The sequence below is a fragment of the Dipodomys spectabilis genome, unplaced genomic scaffold, assembly GCF_019054845.1.
Source record: "Dipodomys spectabilis isolate Male_0828 unplaced genomic scaffold, ASM1905484v1 ptg000137l, whole genome shotgun sequence".
Taxonomy (NCBI): Eukaryota; Metazoa; Chordata; class Mammalia; order Rodentia; family Heteromyidae; genus Dipodomys; species Dipodomys spectabilis.
Genome location: NW_024870814.1, coordinates 12752361 through 12775034, shown reverse-complemented (window position 1 = coordinate 12775034; position 22674 = coordinate 12752361). Strand labels below are relative to the sequence as shown.

The following is a 22674-nucleotide window of genomic DNA, read 5'->3' as shown; positions in this document are numbered from 1 at the left end:
TCTGAAAAGCAGAAAAGCTCAAAAACTATGTACATATGACCATCTAAGATGATATTAAGCTAAATGAACCCCAGGATTCTTTTTTCAAGAAGAGTTATAAATTATATTTTGATATATCCTTTTTAACTTTTCTATGGATTAAATTCAGATAAGATGGTAGATTTGTGTGTGTATCTGTCTGTCTGTATCTGAGTGTGTATATGTGGGTGTGTGTTTGTGTGTGTGTCAGTGGTTTGCCAGTGATAATTTGAAGAATAAGAGCTAGTAAGTCGACACAGGGGAAGACAGAGAAACAAGAGGCCTAAGCTGCACAGAGACCCTCAAATCTCTCCATGCCAAACGTAACTAATGTTGCCTTTCTGGACTCTGTCTGCTGGGAAAGTATTAGAATTAGAAGAAAAGGACCCTGTTGCTCTCCCTGTGGATTTGTCACTGTTCTTAGTCACAGTTGTCAAGTGCGTTCAGCACAAGATGATTTATCTCAGGATATGGATTTGTTCACAAACTATTGAGAAGTCTTAAGGCAGAAGTTCGGAAACCTTTCCAAAAGTGGAGTTGAAGATGGAGCCATTAGGATGAACCCTAGCTACTGGGATTCAGTTATCTCTTGCAGAGCACAGCTGTCCCTTTCCTCCTGCTCTGAGACTATAGCACAGTCATGAGTGCTCAGAATCCACCTCCTGGCCTGCGGCTCTCTTGTGCTGTTTACATCCACATCTCACGCTCCTGAGGATAAATCCAATCCATGAGCTCGTGGATTAGATACATGTTTAATGACTTTGCTTCACTAATACATACATTCCCACATTGAAACTCAGAGTTAAAAAAAAATCTACTTCAACATATTATTACCACTACAAATAATAGCCATTTCTCTGAATTCAGTGCTGAGGACCCCAAATGCTTTTGGTGCCTAATTCATCTTCAATCATTGGTTAGATAGTAAGCTAGGGCCTAAGTAATGAAGATGTTTTACTTAGCTTTCCCTTGTTGTGGCTAAGACCACAGTAAAAGCAATATAAAGGGCAGAGTACTTGATTGCAACTCTTAGGTTACAAAGTCTAGTCTACCATGTGGGCAGTTTGGTGAAGCTCACAACATGGCACCCAAGAAACAGGGGAAATGTTCTACTTGGTGGCTACATCTTCCTTCCCCTTTGGTTTGATGGGAACTCAGTCCTTTGGAAGGGGCTGTGTATAATAGGCTGGGTCTTCTCTCTTAGTCAATTCTCTCTAGAGAATCTCTCACACCCAGGTCCAGAAGTATATTTTTTATCTCCAAGCAATCCAACCAAGAGAACCATCATAAAGATCATCAGAATTTTTTGTTTCCTTAAACCTTTCAAAGAAAGTAGTGAGTATAGAAAGAAGGTTATTGAGCCACATATACATAGTTTCCTAAAAACTCTACATGCTGTGTGTTCTTACAAGCCTTTCTTTAAGACAGTCTCTGCAAAGGATAAATTATGTTTCATTGGATCCCTGATAATTTCTCTGTGTGTGTATTATAGCCACATTTCTGCAGCTACATTTGGACATTTATATGTACATATATATACACATATAGATGTGTGCATATATAGATGTGTATCTATGCACCAATAAATATATAAATGTAGGCACATGTTTTATAGATGACCCATATAAACACATACCAATATATGTATAAGTATGCCTATTTGTTAACTGTGAATTAATCACTTTTGTTAAATCTGTACTACCTATTAAAATATCATTTTTTGTTGTGAAAATACTGTACAGAGGAGTTACATGGGCAAGATAATGAGTACATTTCTTATCAAGCATTGTAGCCTCCTCCTTTGTTTCCCATTCCCATCCCTTCCCATACTCCCCCCCGCCCTTCCACCCAATCCTTCCTGCCCCCCCCACGAAAGATGTAAAGTTCATTTTTGACATCACAACTTGCACTAAAATATCATTTTTATTTCTCTACTTATACATTGTTATGTATTATTGTACATTACATTATGTGTTACAATAATATGGATAAAGTGAATGCTAACTGTTCCTTACATGTTTCCATAAGTGAATTACAATTTATTCTACATATTCATATATTTTTAAGACTTTTTTATTTTTCCTTTTCCCCATTGTTTTTTAAGTATTCATAGTTATGCAATTGGTTTTTAACAAAAATAGTAGGCAATGAAACACTGGTAAACAACTGCAAACAGTTATATATATATATATATATATATATATATATATATATCACCTTTTAATTGGTGATGATCCTGCTGGAGCTCCTTTAACTGTTGTGATGCAGGTCACTCAGTTTGCCTCTAAATTGGATTTTGTTTGATTTTCCTCAGTGACTAAAGAGGCAGAGAATTACAGAGATCATGACCAACATCTAGAGGTCAAGGTACAAAGAGAAATTCTAGTCACAAAATATCCAACAAGGAAACACATTTTTAAAGAGTTTGTATTCTGAACATTCAACACTGCTTTGAGCTTGCTAAGCAAGTCCTCTAAAATGAGCACTGCTCCTAAACTTGTTCATTTTAGTTTTGTTTAGGAGATACAGACAAGGCCATGTTCCATGTATCTGTACTGTCTTGGTAACCATGACTATAAGAGATTACCCCAATGCCTAGATTTCTTTTGAGATATTTCCTTGATAACATTTGGCCAGTAAAACCTCAACTTGAATCCACTTCTCCCACTTTTGGGGATTATAGGCAATATTTTGAATAATATTTAATCTTGATCTATCCTCAAATTTCTAAATATCATTATTATTCTTAGGCCTGAGATCATATAATTGATAAATATTTGTGTGTGTCTAAATAATTTTGCCAATTGAAGATCTCCTTAGCAAAAATAGACTTCTCCTAAAGAATAGTTTCTAAAACCTTGTATGGATCCTTGTTACCTGCTTAAAATACACATTGATATGCAGTAGGTATGGGTGTGTTCATAAATTCTGTGTGTGTTGTTGGGGTGAGCCAAAACTAACTACATTTTTAATAGACTGCGAGTTCCCCCCCACACCCTTTCCAATCAAAATACTGGTGATAACCTATAAAATCCGTGATGCCTGTAGCATGGAAAGAAGGACTCCACTGATAATATTGGAACTGATTCTCAAAACAGGTAACCAGTAAAAGCACAGAGTTGAGCTAGATGAAGAGGCATACCATAGTTACCAAGTTATTTCTTAGGGATGCTAGCTACAAATGTTAGCACCTCTATTTTCCATACATGAGTACAGAGCAGTGTTCTTTGTAAGTCACAGAAGAGGAAATGTCAGGTGTGTGCTGCTTGGGATGAGCAGGAGGACAGAGAGTTAAGGTATGGAATTGACTCCAGAACCTATCTCCCAATGCTTTCCAGTGACCTTAAAAATGGGGCTGCAGCCGGGCGCTGGTGGCTCACGCCTGTAATCCTACCTACTCAGGAGGCTGAGATCTGAGGATCACGGTTCAAAGCCAGCCCGGGCAGGAGAGACCGTGAGACTCCTATCTCCAATAAACCACCAGAAAACCGGAAGTGGCACTGTAGCTCAAGTGGTAGAGCGCTTGCCTTGAGCTGAAGAGCTGAGGGACAGCGCCCAGGCCCAGAGTTCAAGCCCCATGACCGACAAAAAAAAAAAATGGGGCTGCATCTGAGATGTTCTGTCAGCAGTTGGAAGCACCAGGGTAAGCATCTGGGGCAGCCCAGGCTCTCACTTCTGCTGCCCTGGGAGGTTTTTGTTATGACTGGTGTCACAGGGATAGGTAAATAATTACCCTGCTGACAGTAGTAAGTGGCAAAATCTTCAGGCTGCAGGCTGCTGATGCTGAGAGTGAACTCTGTGCCAGATCCACTTCCATTGAACCTCCATGGGATCCCAGATGGCCAAGTAGGTGCAAAATAGATCAGGAGCTTTGGTGCTTTCCTTGCTCTCTGCTGGTAAGAATGTAAATAATTGCTAATGACGTGACTGGCTTTGCAAGTGATGTGGACTGGGTCAAGTGGACATCACAATGGGCACCTGACACTGGAAACATTAAAAAGAGTAGTCATTTAATTAATTATATTATCCAAATAGTTCTAGGAAGACACAAGCTGCTCTGATAACATGAAATGAATATTTCCCAGCATTTTTCTTCTTTAACTGAGAGCCAGAGCAGCAGATGCCCCAGGAGCTGAACAGCAGCCTTCATGTGCAAGATGTTTGCTGAGTTGAACCTTCTCCTGCACAGGGTGTGAGCAGCCTATGAAGAAGTTCTCAGGGCAGTGGGCTGTGCTCAGGGCACATGAAAATCAGCAGGACTGGAAAGATTTAAAAGACATGCCTCTATATGTAGCATGGTGATCTTCTGAATTTCTGAGCTAGCAGTCTCCAAATCTCTCAGGTAACATGCCTGTCTCCTATCAATAGCCCCAAAAGACCCCCCTCAAAGATAAGATATTCCCTAAACCAAGAACTCACATCTACTTCAGTCTCCTCGGCTTGATAAACCTTCATTTTCTTACACTATCATCTCTTCCAGTTCCTAAATAACATTTTTAGGAACTGGGCTAGAACATGAGGTCACAGCAGGTTCAGATTTTTTTGGGGGGTCCGGTTTTGGGCCTGAACTCTGGGCCTGGGTGCTGTCCCTCAGCTCTTCAGCTCAAGGCTAGTGCTCTACCACTTGAGCCACGGCAAAACTTCTGGCATTTTTTCTGCTTATGTAGTGTTGAGGAATCGAACCTAGGGTCTCATGCATGCAAGGCAAGTGCTCTACCACTGAGCCACTTTCCAAGCCCCTAGGTTCAGATTTGATGAAAGAAAAACAAAGTAAAGGGTGAGCAAGGCAATGAAGCCACAAGGAATGGAGAAGACATCCTTAGCATGGGAAGCAAGGAAAAACTGCCACAGACAGTGAAGGCAGAGCGCAGTGAGGAAGGCTCCCACATCAGGACCAGCATGTGGGGACACTGTCCACCCTAGGGCAGGATGTCACATCTGGGGAGCCACTAGCAGGACATTTACATGACAGTGAATCAACCTCTCATCATTGTGAGTCCAAGCAGCTGCTGCAGGTACACAAAATAACACTGTTCCTCAAAGTCAGAAGCTCACACACAGAGAAAGTCACTGCCAAAGTCAGTTCTCTTCAGCACAACTCACTAAATGAACTGCATGTGGATCTGCATTTGAGAGATTCATCATTCTACCCTGGTGATGATGTTTCTGTGGCGTGAAATGTCAGACTTCTGAAGCCAAACCAGGCTATGATGAAACTATAAAACTCATGCCTTTCTATGGACCTGCATTTAATGAGAAGAACTTTGAAGGTGAGCCTGCCTATTGATAAATATCCACTTCTAGTGCACACAAAGTCCCCCCACACCTGGGTTTGAGACAAAGACATTTTAGGAATGGCTATGTTTCAGGAGGAAAGGAAGAGTAGAAAAGAGGGTGGAGATCAACCATTTCTCAATTTATGTAATAAGTCTGTTAGTCCCAGGGCCTCACGTAGGAATCATAAGCATAAAGATCTCTTCTGTATACCATACTAAAGCTACCAGCACAATTATGTTTATTGCAGCATTACTTACCATAGCTAAGATAGGGAACCAACCCAGATGCCACTCAGTAGATGAATGGATCAATAAAATGTGTATATATACACAATGGAATTCTATGCCTCCATCAGAAAGAATGACATTGCCCCATTTGTTAGGAAATGGAAAGACTTGGGGAAAAGGCCCAAAGAAATATAGGTCCCATGGTTTCCCTTATTTGCAATAACTAGTATATATCTGAGACAAGCAGAAAAGGTCAGATAAGATGATGTTAAGCGAAATGAACCCCAAGATAGGAACACAAATGGTTTTCTTTCTTTCTTGCAATTGTTTCTAATGTATTTATAAAGTACCACGTAATTTTTTTGTTGCTGTATATGTCCTTTCCCCACAGTATAACACCTGTTTTCACTGTTTTTGATATTGGTATAATTTGAGGAGTGTGGTGGGGGAGGGGAGAGGGAAATGTAGTTCTGGAATTGGGAAGGCAGGGATGGTAGGGAAAAACAAAGGAGAAGGCAACAATGCTTGATAAGAAATATAGAGATTACCTTGCTCATGTGATTGTAACCACTCTAGACAGTATTTTCACAATAAGAAAAAACTTATTTAAAAAGAAAAGATCTGTTGTGTGCATAGAGTGAGAAACTGATCTGCACACAGGAGTTTCAGGCTCACTGTGTCACTGGTCTCACAGGCTAGCTGCCATGTAAACCAGAGCAAAATGATTTGTGTTCATTTGTGTTCCTAAATGCCTTCAAAGTTATGTATAAAAGTAGTATTCTTATTTAAGATGTAAGGTGTAACATTGATAGATAGTGACATCCTGTGAAATATACATATAAACTATTTGAGATGAAAGGAATGTTTCTACCACAGACACTGCCTATGCGCAATCCTAAACACTTAGGGAGACACAGGAAGGAATATGGAGAGTTTCAGGTCAATCAGGACACACATGGATAAGCCCTGTCTCACCTGACATAGCCTGGCCTCATGGAGTGGTTTTGGCAGGAGCAGAGAGGGAGCAGCCACAGAAATAGCATTTGTTCAATAGTACTGTCTGCCCCTGGCACTAAAACCAACTCTCTGTGTGGTTTGTGGTTCTTTTAGATATTTACATGCTTCCCTAGTAAAGCTCATGAGATACTCAGTGGATAAATTTATTAATGTTTTCTGTCTGTTTGGGACTTAGTGAGTATAGAACTTGTCCCAGCACAGTTGTGGCTTTTAGGATATTTCATGTTTTACCACCAGGGGAAGTTGAGATATTTTAGATTTATCAGTGACAGAGGGATTAGGAGAGCTTAAATGTAAAAGAGAAACTGGTAAGGATGGTCCTTTCCTAAGATGATTCTTGTGCTAAGGGAAATGACAGAGGTCTATTTGGAGGTCTGAGTGGTCCGTGCATTTTCTGAGAGAAAATCCAATACATACTCAAGTCTCAAGGGAAGCCTTTGCTCATTGTGGGGCTTGTTTGAAGGGAAGAACATATTGTTCTAACCTCTAAGAGGCAGGTGAGAAAAAACCTCCATTAGAGGAGGACTGGAGGAAACGGCCATGGAACATAGCATTATTCAGAGTCATACTTCAATTTGAAGCTTTGTGAAAAAAAAAAATGGGCCTGTGCCAAGGAGATCCCTGTTTTCACTGTATTTGATGTCGGTATAAATTGTGGAGGGGAAGAGAAAAAACAAATTGTTTAAATAAGGATATAGGTGGTCCCATTGCAGCAATGAGATAGACAAGACGTTATGTCGAAAAATGAACTTTATAACTATGGTCTGGGGTGAAGATGGGAGGGAAGGGATGGTAAGAGGAAACAAAGGAGGTGGCAAAAATGCTTGATAAGAAGAGGACTCATTACCTTGCTCATGTAATTGTAACCCCTATGTATAGTCTTTTCACAATTAAAAAAATAATACTGGGACTTTCAGAATCATGAGTTGATTAAGCAAAACGGTTTTAACATCTGAGTCATATAATTAATTTATATTTAACAAACATTCTATTTATTTGGTGATATTCAGTAACATCCCTATTTAAAAAAAATCTGTTTAATTTTAAGCCTAGCTTTGTGACCTATTCTTCAATTCCTAGCTACTACTGCTTCTTGAGTCATTCTGCATGAGATTTGACTCTGTAATTCTCTCCAAACTATAGAAATGGCATGATGCTGGGAGATATTTTTGTCTTTGTCTTTCACATTTGGTAATAAGTGATAAATTGATTTCTGCAGTAACATTATAAATTCTGGTTCTGGGAGTCCCTGGAAGCTGAAGTAATCCAAGATCCCACTTGGACAAGGTCTCTGGTATGAAATCATCTGTCAAGTCCTCCAAACTCAGACTACTGCTTCAGTTCAGAGAATGTGCTATGCTATTCCCCAGCCAAGCTTTGAAATAGGACAGCTGGGCCAAGCCCTACAGAGATGTTTTTGTTAAGGACTGTATCACTGTGGGAGGAGTATAATCTTGCATGCAGTAATAAACCCCAATATCCTCAGCCTCCACCCTGCTTATTTGCAGTGTGAAATCTGTGCCTGACCCACTGCCACTGAATCTGTCTGGGACCCCAGGTGGTCGTTTAGAAGCCCAATAGATTAGGAGTTTTGGAGACTGACCAGGCTTCTGAAGGAACCAATACAGAAGGCTATCTCCATCACTATCTATGAGGCTCTCACTAGACCTGCAGGAGAGGGAGACCGTCTCTCCCAAGGTGACAGGCAGGGAGAGTGGAGTCTGAGTCAGTATAATATCGCCACTGGACCCTGAAATTAAAATAAATGAAAAGTACAACATTATATATGGTATAAAATTTTTTCTGTGGTTATATATTAATTCCCAATCCTTTTCATGGTTTTTCCGTCTATCCTTAAACCATTCAATATTTCAAAATATATACAAATATTAAAAAGCATAAATGAGGTTCTAGATCCCATGTATTCTACCCTCTACACAATTGTCATAGTTGTTAACAATGCTCAGGACCAGGTTCCATCTAGAATGTTCATCAGTCTCATATAATTAACTTCACCTGCCTCATTCTAGAGGACAAGTTCTGTGCATCTAACCCATGAACAGAATACAAACAAGAAGCAGTGGCCCTGAGGGCTCACCCTCAACCTCCTTTTCCATCCTCATCTCCCTCTGCCCTTACCAGTGATCCAGAGCATTAAGAGACCCAGAGCCCAAGAACAGAGCCTCATTTTAGCTGGAAATCCAGGACATTTGATCAGTGAAGTCAAAATCAAGATGAGCCTTTATGTCAAATTAGGGCTAGAAAGTCCTCCTTGGGGAGCACTATGCAAATCAGCAGGTGGGTGCAGCAGTGTGAGAAATACAAAGCAGAGGGCAAGGGTATCTCTCTGGTGAAGAAAGTGACTTAAATTTCTTCTGTGTTTGGAGAAAAGACCCACAAATACCAGGCTGGCTCCAGCAGTGGGTAGAAGGACCCCTCTGCCCTCATGCCTAGATCTGCAGGGAGTATGTGGTGTACTAGACCCTGCAACTTGAAACACTAGAGGCCCAATTCAATTGAAATGTGTGTCCAGGAGAGTCCTGCTGAAGGTTCAATTTGATTGGCCCTCTTCTAGTTATTCTAGAGAAAGATACTGTACACAAACTTCGTTTGCCATTGTTTCTCAAAACTTCTAATACCACTGTGGTTACAACTAGATAAGGAAATCAAATACATACTTGAGTTAATCTGACATCACTGAAACAAAGTTAACTTACGATTAGCAAGTTATCAATACCTATTAGAGATGTTCTTCATAAACCAGACACAGGTGGCTCATGTCTGTAACCCTAGCATCTCTGGAGGCTGAGTTCTGAATACATGGTTCAAAGCCAGTCTGGGCTGAAAGTTCCCTTTGTGACTCCTATCTCCAATTACTCATTCAGAAATTGGAAGTGGTGTTGTGGCTGAAAGTGGTAGAGTCTAAGCCTTGGGCAAAAGAGATCAGGATCAGTGCCCAGGTCCTGAGTTCAATCCCTACAAGTGATAAAAAAGAAATAAGATTCTTCATAAGGGCCTAATAAAGTAAGTTCCTTATGATCACTTGTGTCAAAACAAAATAACCCAGAGGAGAAAATTCTCCTTAATTAATAACATTTCTAAATGAAAGAGAAAAATGGCAGAGAAAACTAAATTTTACAGTCATTTTCACAATCAATAAATATGGGATTAGAATCCTTCAGCATAACTCTTTACCAGACTAACAACAGCATTCTTAATATTTCTCTCTCTCTTCTATAAGACAGTATGAACAAGAATGCCAGTTACATTCAGTTAGGTAGTCATACTATTGCAACATCAATTTTTTTAATCTTTCTATAGAGTCTGCTCCTCGAAAAGTCATTAACTCTGTATTAGAACCTCCTTGTCCTGCCTGCATTCCATGTGGGCAGCCACAGCCAGAACTCCAAACCTCATAGCAGGACCCAGCAAGAGCTATTTTCATGTTTCGCTATAAGAAACACTCAAGAGTATGTCTTCTCTTAAGCTTCATCAGGATCTAGTAAGTAACTGAATGCTGGTTCAGAGTTGTACAGAGGGAGCCATATTCCATTTACACCATCCAGAGCCTGAAAAACATACATTTCTGTTGCTATTGCCCACTGTTTGTGACATTTTCTTATGGGTTACACAAAAAGTTTCTTCTATTAAAATTTATTATAGGAATTTTTATTGTGATTAAGTGATTACAAAAATTTCACAAATTTCACAGGATTGTGATACTTATAGTCACAAAGTAAGTGATACTTATAGTCACAAACACATTCTAACCTTGGGGGGAAATTATCTTTATCATGAGTTATGAAGTCTGTGAATTCTATGAGCTTTTACAATACAGTTATTTCTTCCACATGAGGTGATATATACATTTCTTTCCCTTTGCTTAGTGTCAGCTTTTCCCTCTTCGCTGCTCATTCCCTCCCTCCCATTGCTTCCACTGAGTTGCTTAGTTTGATATGATCAATGTCCAGTGCAGCTGATAGGTCCCACTGTTGTATGTTTTCCCCTATTTCCCTCTGTCTCTCTGTCGTCCTACTAGTTTCCCTCTGATGTGCACATATATAACAAATATGTGGTTTATATTATTTTTAATAACTTTATTATTGGGAAAATAACATACATTTCTTATCAAGCATTGTTGCCTCCTTTGTTTTCCCTTCCCATTCCTTCCCATCTTCCCCCGCCTTTTCTACGTCCTCCCTTACCCCCCATACCCGCAGCACCAAAGTTGTAAACTTCATTTTTTGAAATAATGTTTTGTACATCTCATTATTGCCATGGGTCCACCTATATCCCTATTTAAACAATTCCTTTTTTTCCTCTCTTTTTTATTGTGAAAATACTGTAAAGAGGGATTACAATTACATGGGCAAGATATTGAGTACATTTCTTATCAAGCATTGTAGCCTCCTCGTTTGTTTCCCCTTCCCATCCCTTCCCATCCCCCCCCCCCCGTCCCACCACCCCATCCTCCTCCCTCTGCCTCCCTAAAGTTGTAAAGTTTGTTTTCTACATAACAACTTGTACTTCTAATTGTTGAAATGGGTCCACATGTATCCCTATTTAAATAATTTGTTTTTTCCCTCCCCCCCCCCAAATTATACCAACATCAAATACAGTGAAACCAGGGGTTATACTGTGGGGGAGAGACATATAAAGCAACAAAGAAATCATCTTATAAATATGTTATTTATAAATTATTTCTTTTATTCTTTTGTTGCTTGCTTATGCAAAGAGAATGAGCAAAATCTTTGAGATACCATTACTGGAAGAAAGTTCCACACTTAAATTAAATGCCAGTTATAAGGAAGGGGAGATGACTAACACAGGAAAATTCCCAATAGGTTGTAAATTCAATCCTGTATATGAGTTACAAATGATACAGCTCAAAAGAAATACTGAAATCTTATGCTTATATCCCCCCAATTAAGGATGTGCAACCATAAGAAGACTCATATATGATTACATTTTTGTGCATTGTTATACTTTGTGTGTGTGTGTGTGTGTGTGTGTTGTGTGTGTGTCTTTGGACTTTGACTCAGGGTCTGATCTATGGCCCTGAGCTTTAGTACTCAAGGTCAGCACTCTTCCACCTGAGCCACATCTCCATTTCTGCACTTTTGTTGGTTAACTGGAGGAAAGAGTCTCTTGCACTTTCCTTTCCTGGGCTGCCTTTGAACTGGGATCAGCAGATCTCAGCATTCTGTGTAGGTAGGTTTTCAGGCATGAGCCACCTGCACTGGCCTCTTGTAGATACATAAGCCTTGTAGAACACCGGGATTTGAATTAATATCTCTCAAAACAGGACAATGTATACCTTCAGGAACCATAGTTCCATGACACACAACCGGGCATGGAAGGGTTTCATTCTCAGGATTGGAACATTGTGAAGTTGCTGATCAGTCTTGCTGGCCATTTGCCCTCAACTGCATACCAGGTGATGGTCTGCTCTTCTCAGGTGTGTACAGTTGTAGAGGCTCAGTAGTGGTCATTGTTCTTAGCTAGTTGGATGCAGAGAAGCACCAGAAAATACAAAGACATAATAAGTTTAAAGTTTAAAGTTTAAAACTTTATCTATTATGTCTCTCAGATTTATAATGACACTTCCTTGGAACTCTGACTAACCTTCCTTCTCTAATGTTTTACTCTCAACTTTGTTCACAGATCCATGTTGCCATGGATTGGAGAAAAGCGATTGATAAAAATCTCTCATGTGAATACCTCAACCCAATAAAAGATATAGGTGGCAAGAATATTGTCCACATCACACTAAATGAGGAAAACTGCAATTATGAAATTATTCCCTCAAAAGAAAGAATATATAAGCATAACCAAGGAGATGGAGTATCTCTACAATGAAAACTATTATAATAAAAATAAATAAATGAAACGCACAAGTATATACATACATATATACTTCTTTTTTTATTTTACCTAGATAGACTTCTCTATGCTATATGAATCCAAAGTAATGGCACAACCCTGACTCCCTAGAGTATGTAGATGCATCATTTAACAGTCAGGAGAGACATTAAAAGTCTGTGCTGTGTGCCATGTAGAGAAAAGAATGTTAGGATAAAAAGGAACTTCTCAGCCCTATACAGAAGAAAAAAATACCTGTACATCTACAAACAATACCAGTAATGCATCCAATTTAGTTGAGGTTTTTCTGATTCAGATCCAAAAACTAAGCAGGATTATATCTTCAATTGCTAGGAAACATTCTTGAATTCAAGCTCACTGAGAATGGAACCTGAGTCCTGCTTCCTCACCATGGTTGCAGCAGCAGGAAGAAGAGAAGCAAGTCTGAAACTAAATGTCCAAAGTACTTGTCAATTCCTAAGGCTGATCTTGCTCAGGGAGAGCTGGTTTGGTGACTTAGTTTCCCTGCACTGCCATGGAGAACACAGATACCTTGCGCTGGTAGATAAATTTATGGAATAGTTTTAAAGTCAGGAAGTCTAGAGTGTATTCTCTTTTAGGCTCTCTTCCTGACTGTTCACTTTCTTGTAATGCCCTCACAAAGACTTTGATATCTGTGACAGAGACAGAGAAAGAGCCATGCAGTGCCACATCTCCTCAAGACACTAGCACTACAGGACTTGCTACAGTCTCAGGGACCTCACATCACCTCACTCACTTGTCACAGACTTCTCCAAGGACAATAGCTCAGGGGACATGAATCAATCCTTGAAAGATGGTCTTTGCTGATAAATGAGGCAGGAAATAGAGGCAAAGCCAAGCTTCCAGTCTCTAAATTCCAAAAACAGAAGACTTTCCCCCACAATTCAGCCTGCTTACAGCTCCTTCTGAGTGTCCCTATTCCTAGTCAAATATCCAAGCCTGGAGACTGTTGATGATTGAAACATTAACTCTGTGGTTTCCCTAGATTACTAAACTAGATAGCTCTTAACATATTTTGTGGGGTTTCGCTACCATCTTGTGGTATTATTCTAACATTACATGCTTTAGAACCAGGATTCTATTTCTTTATTTTTAGTAATTTTTAATTTTACTTTCTTATAAAGATGCTGTCCAAAGGGGTTACATTTACATGAGTAAGGTAATGAGTACATTTCTTGTCAAGCGTTGTTACTCCCTCCTTTGTTGTTCTCCCACAATCCCTTCCCTCCCCTACCTCCTTCACACTTTCCCCCCAAAGTTGTAAAGTTTATTTCCAATATAGAGTCTTTTGGTTATCATCGTTGCAAAGGGTCATTCTGTGTCCTTGTTTCAGCATTTTGTTATTCCCTTTCGCCTCCCCAAATTAGACAAATGTATATACAAGATTCATGGTAATAAAATCAGTACAGTGAAAGCAGGGGATATACCATGGGGGAAGAACGTACAAAAGAAACAAAAAAATCAAACATTACATTAAAAACAACAACAAAGAAAGTTCTCTGTGTCCATATCTTAGGATGCATGTTTCCCTCATTTGCAATAATTAGTATATATCTAGGACAATTTTATCTAAAAAGCAGAGAAGCTCAAAAACTATGTACATATGACCATCTAAGATGATGCTAAGCTAAATGAACTCCAGGATTCTTTTTTCAGGTAGAGTTATAAACTCTTAACATTTCTAAGGATTAAATTCAGATAAGATGGTAGCTTTGTGTGTGTGTGTGTGTGTGTGTGTGTGTGTGTGTGTGTTTGTGTGTGTGTGTGTGTGTCAGTGGTTTGCCAGTGATAACTTGAAGAATAAGAGCTAGTAAGTCTATCTTCACAGGTGAAGATAGAGAAACAGGAGGCAAAAGCTGCACAGAGATCCCCAAATCTCTCCATGACAAACCCTGGTATTTTACTGACTGCATGTGGAGGGCTGAGTGGTGAAGAAAAATTTATCACTATTTGTTGCATGATATGCCACAGGTGTGGAGAACCAGTGGCTCACCTTTTGCTTATGTGAATTGAGTACTGATGGCTTGCAAGGTAGCTAATGTTGGCTTTGTGGACTCTGGTGGGAAAGTATTATAATTAAAAGAAAAAGGAGCCTGATGCTCTCCCTGTGGATTTGTCACTGTTCTTAGTCACAGTTGTCAATTGCGCTCAGCACAAGATGATTTATCTTAGGATATGGATTTGTTCACAAACCATTGAGAAGTTTTGAGGCAGAAGTTCTGGAAACCTTTCCAAGAGTGGAGTTGAAGATGGAGCCAGTAGGATGAACCCTGGCTAATGGGATTCTCTATTCAGTGATCTCTTGCAGAGAAGAGCTGTCCCTTTCTTCCTGCTCTGAGACTATAGCACCCAGGAGAATCCTCCTCTTGGCCTGCTGCTCTCTTGTGCTGTTTACATCCACATCTCACACTACTGATGATAAATCCAGTCTGTGAGTTCATGGACTGGTTCATGTTTAGTGACTTTGTTTCACTAATACATATATTCCCACATTTAAACTCTGACTTTAAAAAAATCTACCTCAACATATTATTCCCACTACAAATAATAGCCATTTCTCTCAATTTAGTGCTGGGGACTCCAAATGCTTCTGGTGCCTAATTCATCTTCCATCATTGGTTAGAAAGTAAGCTAGGGCCTAAGTTATGAAGATGTGTTACTTAGCTTTCCGTTGTTGTGGCTAAGACCTCAGTAAAAGCAATATAAAAGACAGAGTACTTGATTGCAACTCTTAGATCATAAAGTCTATTCTACCATGTGGGCAGAGTTTGGTGAAGCTCACAACATGGCACCCAAGAAACAGAGGATATGTTCTACTTGGTGGCTACATCTTCCTTTCCCTTTCATTTGATGAGAATTCAGTCCTTTGGAAGGGGCTGTGTGTAATAGGGTGGGTCTTCTCTCTTAGTCAATTCTCTCTCGAGAAGGTCTCACAGCCAGGTGCAGAAGTATATTTGTTCATCTCCAAGCAATCCAACCAAGAGAACCATCATAAAAGATCATCAGATTTTTTTCTGTTTCCTTAAAATTTCAAAGAAAATAATGAGTATAGAAAGAAGAGTATTGAGCCATATATACATGGTTTCCTCAAAGTCTACATGCTGTGTGTTCTTATATGTCTTTCTTTTTTCATTGTAAAAATATTGTACAGAGAGGTTACATTTATATGAGCAAGATAATGAGTACATTTCTTATCAAGCATTGTAGCCTCCTCGTTTGTTTCCCCTTCCCATCCCTTTTCATCCTCCCTCCCTCCCCCCTCCGCCAAATCCTCCCTCCCTTCCCCCGCACCAAAGTTGTAAAGTTCGTTTTGGGCATATCCACTTGTACATCTCATTGTTGCAATAGGTCCACGTGAATCCCTATTTAAACGATTTATTTTTCCCCTTCCCCTCCACAAATTATATCGATATCAAATACAGTGAAAACAGGGCTTATACTGTGGGGGAGGGACATACAAAGCAACAAAGAAATAATCTTATAAATGTGTTAGAAGAAATTGCATGGAAAAAAATACATTTAAATACATATCTTAGGTTTCATTTCCCTAACTTACATGTCTTTCTTTAAGATAGTCTCTGCAAAGGATAAACTATGTTTCATTGGATCCCTGATAATTTCTCTGTCTATGTATTGTAGCTGCATGTAGCTGTTTATGCAGCCACATTTGGACATTGATATGTTTATATGTACAAGTCTATATGTACATATAGATGTATATATGCACACAATAAATATATAAATCTAGGCACATGTTTTATAGATGACACACATAAACACATACCAATAAATGTATATGTATGCCTATTTGTTAACTGCGAATTACTCATATTTGATAAATCTGTACTACCTATTAAAATATCCATTAGAGGAGGACCAGAGGAAACAGACATGGAATAAAGCATTATACAGCATCAAACTTCAATTTGTAGCTTTGTTTAAAAAAAAATGGGCCTGTACCAAGGAGAACCCTGTTTTCATTGTCTTTGATGTTGGTATAATTTGGGGAGGGGAAGGGAAAAATAATGGTTTAAATAGGGATACAGGTGGACCCATTGCAACAATGAGATATACAAGACATTATGTCAAAAAATGAACTCTACAATTCTGGGGGGGGGGGCTGAGGGGTAGAAGGGAGGGTAAGGATGAGAAGGGGAAACAAGGGATGAGGCAACAATGCTTGATAACAAATGTTCTCATTACCTTGCTAATGTAATTGTTAACTCCTCTGTATGGTATTTTCACAATCAAAAAGTCACACTAATGGGAATTTCAAAATCATGGGTTGATGAAGCAACAAGGTTTTAACATCTGAATCATATAATTAATTTGCTTTATATTTAACAAACATATTCTATTTATTTGGTGATATTCAGTAACATTCCTATTAAATAAAATCTTTCTCAATTTTAAGCCTAGCTTTGTGATTCATTCTTCAATTGCTAGCTACCAATGTTTCTTGAGTTATTCTGCAAGAGATTTGACTTTAATTCTCTCCAAACTATAGAAATGGCATGATGCTGGGAGATGATTTTGTCTTTTTCTTTCACATTTGGTTATAAGTGAAAATTGACTTCTGCAGCAACATTATAAATCCTGTTCTGGGAGTCCCTGGAAGCTGAAGTAATCCAAGATCCCACGTGGACAAGGTCTCTAGTATGACATCTTCTGTCAAGTCCTCCAAACTCAGACTACTGCTTCAGTTCAGAGAATGTGCTATGCTGCTCCCCAGACAAGCTTTGAAATAGGACAGCTGGGCCAAATCCTACAGAGCTGTTTATGTTAAGGACTGTATCACTGTGGGAGGAGTATAATCTTGCATGCAGTAATAAACGCCAATATCCTCAGCCTCCACCCTGCTGATTTGCAGTGTGAAATCTGTGCCTGACCCACTGCCACTGAATCTGTCTGGGACCCCAGAAGGTCGTTTGGAAGCCCAATAGATCAATCTCTGTGGTGACTGGCCAGGCTTCTGAAGGAGCCAATACAGAAGGCTATCTCCATCGCTATTTATGAGGCTCTGACTTGACCTGCAGGAGATCTCTCCCAGGGTGACAGCCAGGGCGAGTGGAGTCTGAGTCATTATAATATCGCCACTGGACCCTGAAATTAATATAAATGAAAAGTACAAGGTTATATGTGGTATATAATTTTTTCTGTGGTTATATATTAATTCCCAATCCTTTTCATGGTTTCTCTTCTATCCTAAAACCATTCAATATTTCAAAACATATACAAATATTAAAAAGCATAAATGAGGTTCTAGTTCTCATGTATACTACCCACTGCACAGTTGTCATAGTTGTCACCAAAGCTCAGGACCTGGTTCCATCTAGAATGTCCATCACTCTCATATAATTAACTTCACCTTCTTCATTCATTCTAGAGGACAAATTCTGTGCATCTAACTCAAGAACAGAATACAAACAAGAAGTAGTGACCCTGAGGGCTCACCCTCAACCCCCTTTTCCATCCTCATCTCCCTCTGCTCTTAGGAGCATTAGGAGCATTAGGAGACCCAGAACACAAGAACAGAGCGAGCCTCATTTTAGCTGGGAATCAAGGAGATTTGATCAGTGAAGCCAAGGTCAAGATGAGCCTTTATGTCAAACTAGGGCTGGACAGTCCTCCTTGGGGAGCACTATGCAAATCAGCAGGTGGGTGCAGCAGTATGAGAAGAAAAAAGCAGAGGGCAAGGGCATCTCTCTGGTGAAGAAAGTGACTTAAATTTCTTGTGTGTTTGGAGAAAAGACCCACAAATACCAGGCTGGCTCCAGCAGTGGGTAGAAGGTCTCCTCTCCCCTGATGCCTGGATCTGCGGGGAGGATGTGGTGTACTAGACCCTGCAACTTGAAACACTAGAGGCCCAATTCAATTGAAATGTGTGTCCAGGGGAGTCTTGGTGAAGGGTTAGTTTGATTGGCCCTCTTCTAGTTATTCTAGAGAAAGATACTGTGCACAGACTTCATTTGCCATTGTTTCTCATGACTTCTATCCAATACTACAGTGGTCTGATCTAGGTAAGGAAATCAAATACATACTCGAGTTAATCTGACATCACTGAAACAAAGTTAACTTTTGATTAGAAAGTTATCAACAACTGTTAGAGATGGTCTTCATAAGACAGACTCTGGTGGCTTATGTCTGTAATCCTAGCTACTCTTCAGGCTGAGTTCTGAGGACATGGTTCAAAGCCAGTCCAGGCTAAAATTTCCCCTTGTGACTCTTATCTCCAATTAATCATTCATAAATTGGAAGTGGTGCTGTAGCTGAAAGTGGTAGAGTGTTTTCCTTGGGCAAAAGGGCTCAGGATCAGCGCCCAGGTCCTGAGTTCAATCCCTACAAGTGATAAAAAAAAAATAATAAGGTTCTTCATAGGGGGCCTAACAAATTAAGTTCCTTATGATCACTTATATCAAAACAAAATAACCCAGAGGAAAAAATTCTCCTTAAGTAATAACATTTCTTAATGAAAGAGAAAAATGTCAGAGAAAACTAAATTTTACACAGTCATTTTCACAATCAATAAATATGGGATGACACTCCTTCAGCATAACTCTTCAGACTAATAGCAGCATTCTTTATATTTCTCTCTCCTATAAGACAGTAGGAACAAGAACACCAGTTACATTCAGTTAGGTAGTAAGACCATTGCAACATCTATTTTTAATTTTTCTACAGAATCTGCTCCTGGAAAAGTTATTAACTCTGTATTAGACCCTCCTTTTCCTGCCTGCATTCCATGTGGGCAGCCGCAGCCAGGATTCTACAACTCATAGCAGGACCCAGCAAGAGCTGTGTTCATGTCTCAGTATAACAAACACTCAAGATTAAGTCTTCTCTTAAGGTTCATCAGAATCTACTAAGTAACTGAATGCTGGTTCAGAGTTGTACAGAGGAATTCATACTCCACTTACCCCATCGAGAGCCTGAAGAACATACATATCTGTTGCAATTGGCCACTGATTGTGACATTTTCTTATGGGTTACACAAAAAGTTTCGTCTATTAAGATTATTATAGGAATTTTTATTGTGATTAAGTGATTACATAAATTTCACATATTTCACAGGATTGTTATAGTCACAAAGTAAGTGATACTTATAGTCACAAACCCATTCTAACCTTCATGGGGCAAATTATCTTTATTGTGGCTTATAAAGTTTGTTAATTCTATGGGCTTTGACAATACAGTTATTTCTTCCACATGGGGTGATATATACATTTCTTTCCTTTTGCTTAGTGTCAGCTGTTCCCTCTTTCCTGCTCATTCCTTCCATTGCTTCCATTGAGTTGCTTAGTTTGTTATGATCAATGTCCAGTGCAGCTGATAGGTCCCACTGTTGTATGTTGTCCCCTGTTTGCCTCTGTCTCTCTGTCCTCCTCCTGGTTTCCCTCTGATGTGCACATATATACCATATATGTGGTATACATTATTTTTTAAATAAGTTTATTGGGAAAATACCATACATTTCTTATCAAGCATTGTTGCCTCCTCCTTTGTTTTCCCTTCCCATTCCTTCCCATCTTCCCCCCACGTTTTCCCATCCTCCCTACCCCAAAAACCCCCAGCACCAATGTTGTAAACTTCATTTTTCTACATAATGTTTTGTACATCTCATTATTGCAATGTGTCCACCTATATCCCTATTTAAACAATTTCTTTTCTTCCTCTCTTTTTTTATTGTGAAAATACTGTACAGAGGGATTACAATTACATGGGAAAGATAATGAGTACATTTCTTATCAAGCATTGTAGCCTCCTCCTTCGTTTCCCCTTCGCATCCCTTCCCATCCTCCCCCCGTCCCACCACCCCATCCTCCTCCCTCCGCTCCCCCAAAGGTGTAAAGTTTGTTTTCTACATAACGACTTGTACATCTCATTGTTGAAATGGGTCCACTTGTATCCTTATTTAAATGATTTGTTTTTTCCCTTTCCCTCCCCAAATTATACCAACATCAAATACAGTGAAACCAGGGGTTATACCGTGGGGGAGGGACATACAAAGCAACAAAGATATCATCTTAAAATTATGTTATTTGTAAATTATTTCTTTTATTCTTTTGGTGCTTGCTTATGCAAAAAAAATGAGCAAACTCTTTGAGATACCATTACTGGAATTAAATGCCAGTTACATGGAAGGGGAGATGACTAACACAGGTAAATTCCCAATTGGTTGTAACTTCAATCCTGTATATGAGTTACAAATGATACAGCTCAAAAAAATACTGAAATCTTATGCTTTGATTCCCCCTTACCCCCGGCACCTAAGGATGTGCAACCATAAGAAGACTCATATATGACTAAATTTTTGTGCATTGTTATACTTTGTGTGTGTTTGTGTGTTTGTGTGTGTGTGTGTGTGTGTGAGTCTTTGGACTTTGACTCAGTGTCTGATCTATGGCCCTGAGCTTTAGTACTCAAGGTCAGCACTCTTCCACCTGAGCCACATCTCCATTTCTGCACTTTTGTTGGTTAACTGGAGGAAAGAGTCTCTTGCACTTTCCTTTCCTGGGCTGCCTTTGAACTGGGATCAGCAGATCTCAGCATTCTGTGTAGGTAGGTTTTCAGGCATGAGCCACCTGCACTGGCCTCTTGTAGATACATAAGCCTTGTAGAACACCGGGATTTGAATTAATATCTCTCAAAACAGGACAATGTATACCTTCAGGAACCATAGTTCCATGACACACAACGGGCATGGAAGGGTTTCATTCTCAGGATTGGAACATTGTGAAGTTGCTGATCAGTCTTGCTGGCCATTTGTCCTCAACTACATACCAGGTGATGGTCTGCTCTTCTCAGGTGTGTGCAGTTGTAGAGGCTCAGTAGTGGTCATTGCTCTTGGCAATTTGGATACAGAGAAGCACCAAAAAATATAAAAAGATAATAAGTTTAAATGTTGCCATGGATTAGAGAAAAGTGATTGTTAAAAATCTCTCAAGTGGCTATGGATAGAAAAAAATTATCTCAACCCAATAAAAGATATGTGGCAAAACTATTGTCAACATCATACTAAATGGGGAAAACTGAAATTATAAAATTATTTCCTCAAAAAAAGAATATATAAGTGTAACCAAGGACATGAAGCATCTCTACAATCAAATGCACAAATGTATACATACATATAGTTCTTTGTTTTACCTACATGGACTTCTCTTTGCTTTGTGAATCCAAAGTAATGGCAAAACCCTGACTCCCAGAATATGTAGATATGTCATTTACAAGTCAGGAGAGGCATTAAAAGTCTGTGCTGAGGGCAATGTACAGAAAAGAATGTTAGGATAAATAAGTTCTTCTCAGTGCCTTACAGAAGAAAAAAATACATGTACATCTACAAACAATACCAGTAATGCATCTCATTTAGTTGATGTTTTTCTGATTCTGATCCAAAAACTAAGCAGGCTTAAACCTTCAACTGCTAGGAAACTTTCTTGAATTCAAGCTCACTGAGAATGGAACCTGAGTCCTGCTTCCTCACCATGGTTGCAGCAGCAGGAAGAAGAGAAGCAAGTCTGCAACTACATGTCCAAACTACATGTCAATTCCTAAGACTGATCCTGCTCAGGAAAAGCTGGTTTGGTGACTTAATTTCCCTGCACTGCCATGGAGAACACAGATACCTTGAGCTGGTAGACAAATTTATGGAATAGTTTTAAAATCAAAGTTCTGGAAGCCAGGAAGTCTAGAGTGTCATCTGTTTTAGACTCTCTTCCTGACTGTTCACTTTCTTGTAATGTCCTCACAAAGACTTTGATGTCTGTGACAGAGACAGACAGAGTCATCTAGTGCCACATCTCCTCAAGACACTAGCACTACAGGACTTGCTACTGTCTCAGGGACCTCACATCACCTCACTCACTTGTTACAGACTTCTCCAAGGACACATATCTCAGGGGACATGAATCAATCCTTGAAAGGTGGCCTTTCTTGATAAATGAGGCAGGAAATAGAGGCAAAGCCAAGCTTCCAGTCTCTAAATTCCCAAGACAGAAGACTTTCCCCCACAATTCAGCCTGCTGACAGCTCCTTCTGAGTGTCTCTGGTCCTAGTCAAATACGCAAGCCTGGAGACTCTTTGTTGATGATAAAACACTAACTCTATGGTTTCCGTAGTTTACTAAGCTAGATAGGTTTTTCATATATATTATAGGATTTCGCTACCATCTAGTGGTATTATTCTAACATTACATATTTTGAAAACAGGATTCTATTTTTTTTTGTTAATTAAG

At 39.4% G+C, this 22674-nt stretch overlaps 1 pseudogene and 2 gene segments (V, D, J or C); all 3 read right to left on the bottom strand.

Annotated features, from left to right (window-relative positions):
- The window catches only part of LOC122116639, a 1030500-nt pseudogene that overhangs the window by 98526 nt on the left and 909300 nt on the right, over positions 1-22674 (bottom strand).
- Positions 7943-8763, bottom strand: LOC122116836. The segment is given in 2 exon segments: positions 7943-8289; positions 8679-8763. Coding segments are annotated over 2 exon segments (396 nt in total).
- Positions 17221-19418, bottom strand: LOC122116835. The segment is given in 2 exon segments: positions 17221-17546; positions 19361-19418. Coding segments are annotated over 2 exon segments (384 nt in total).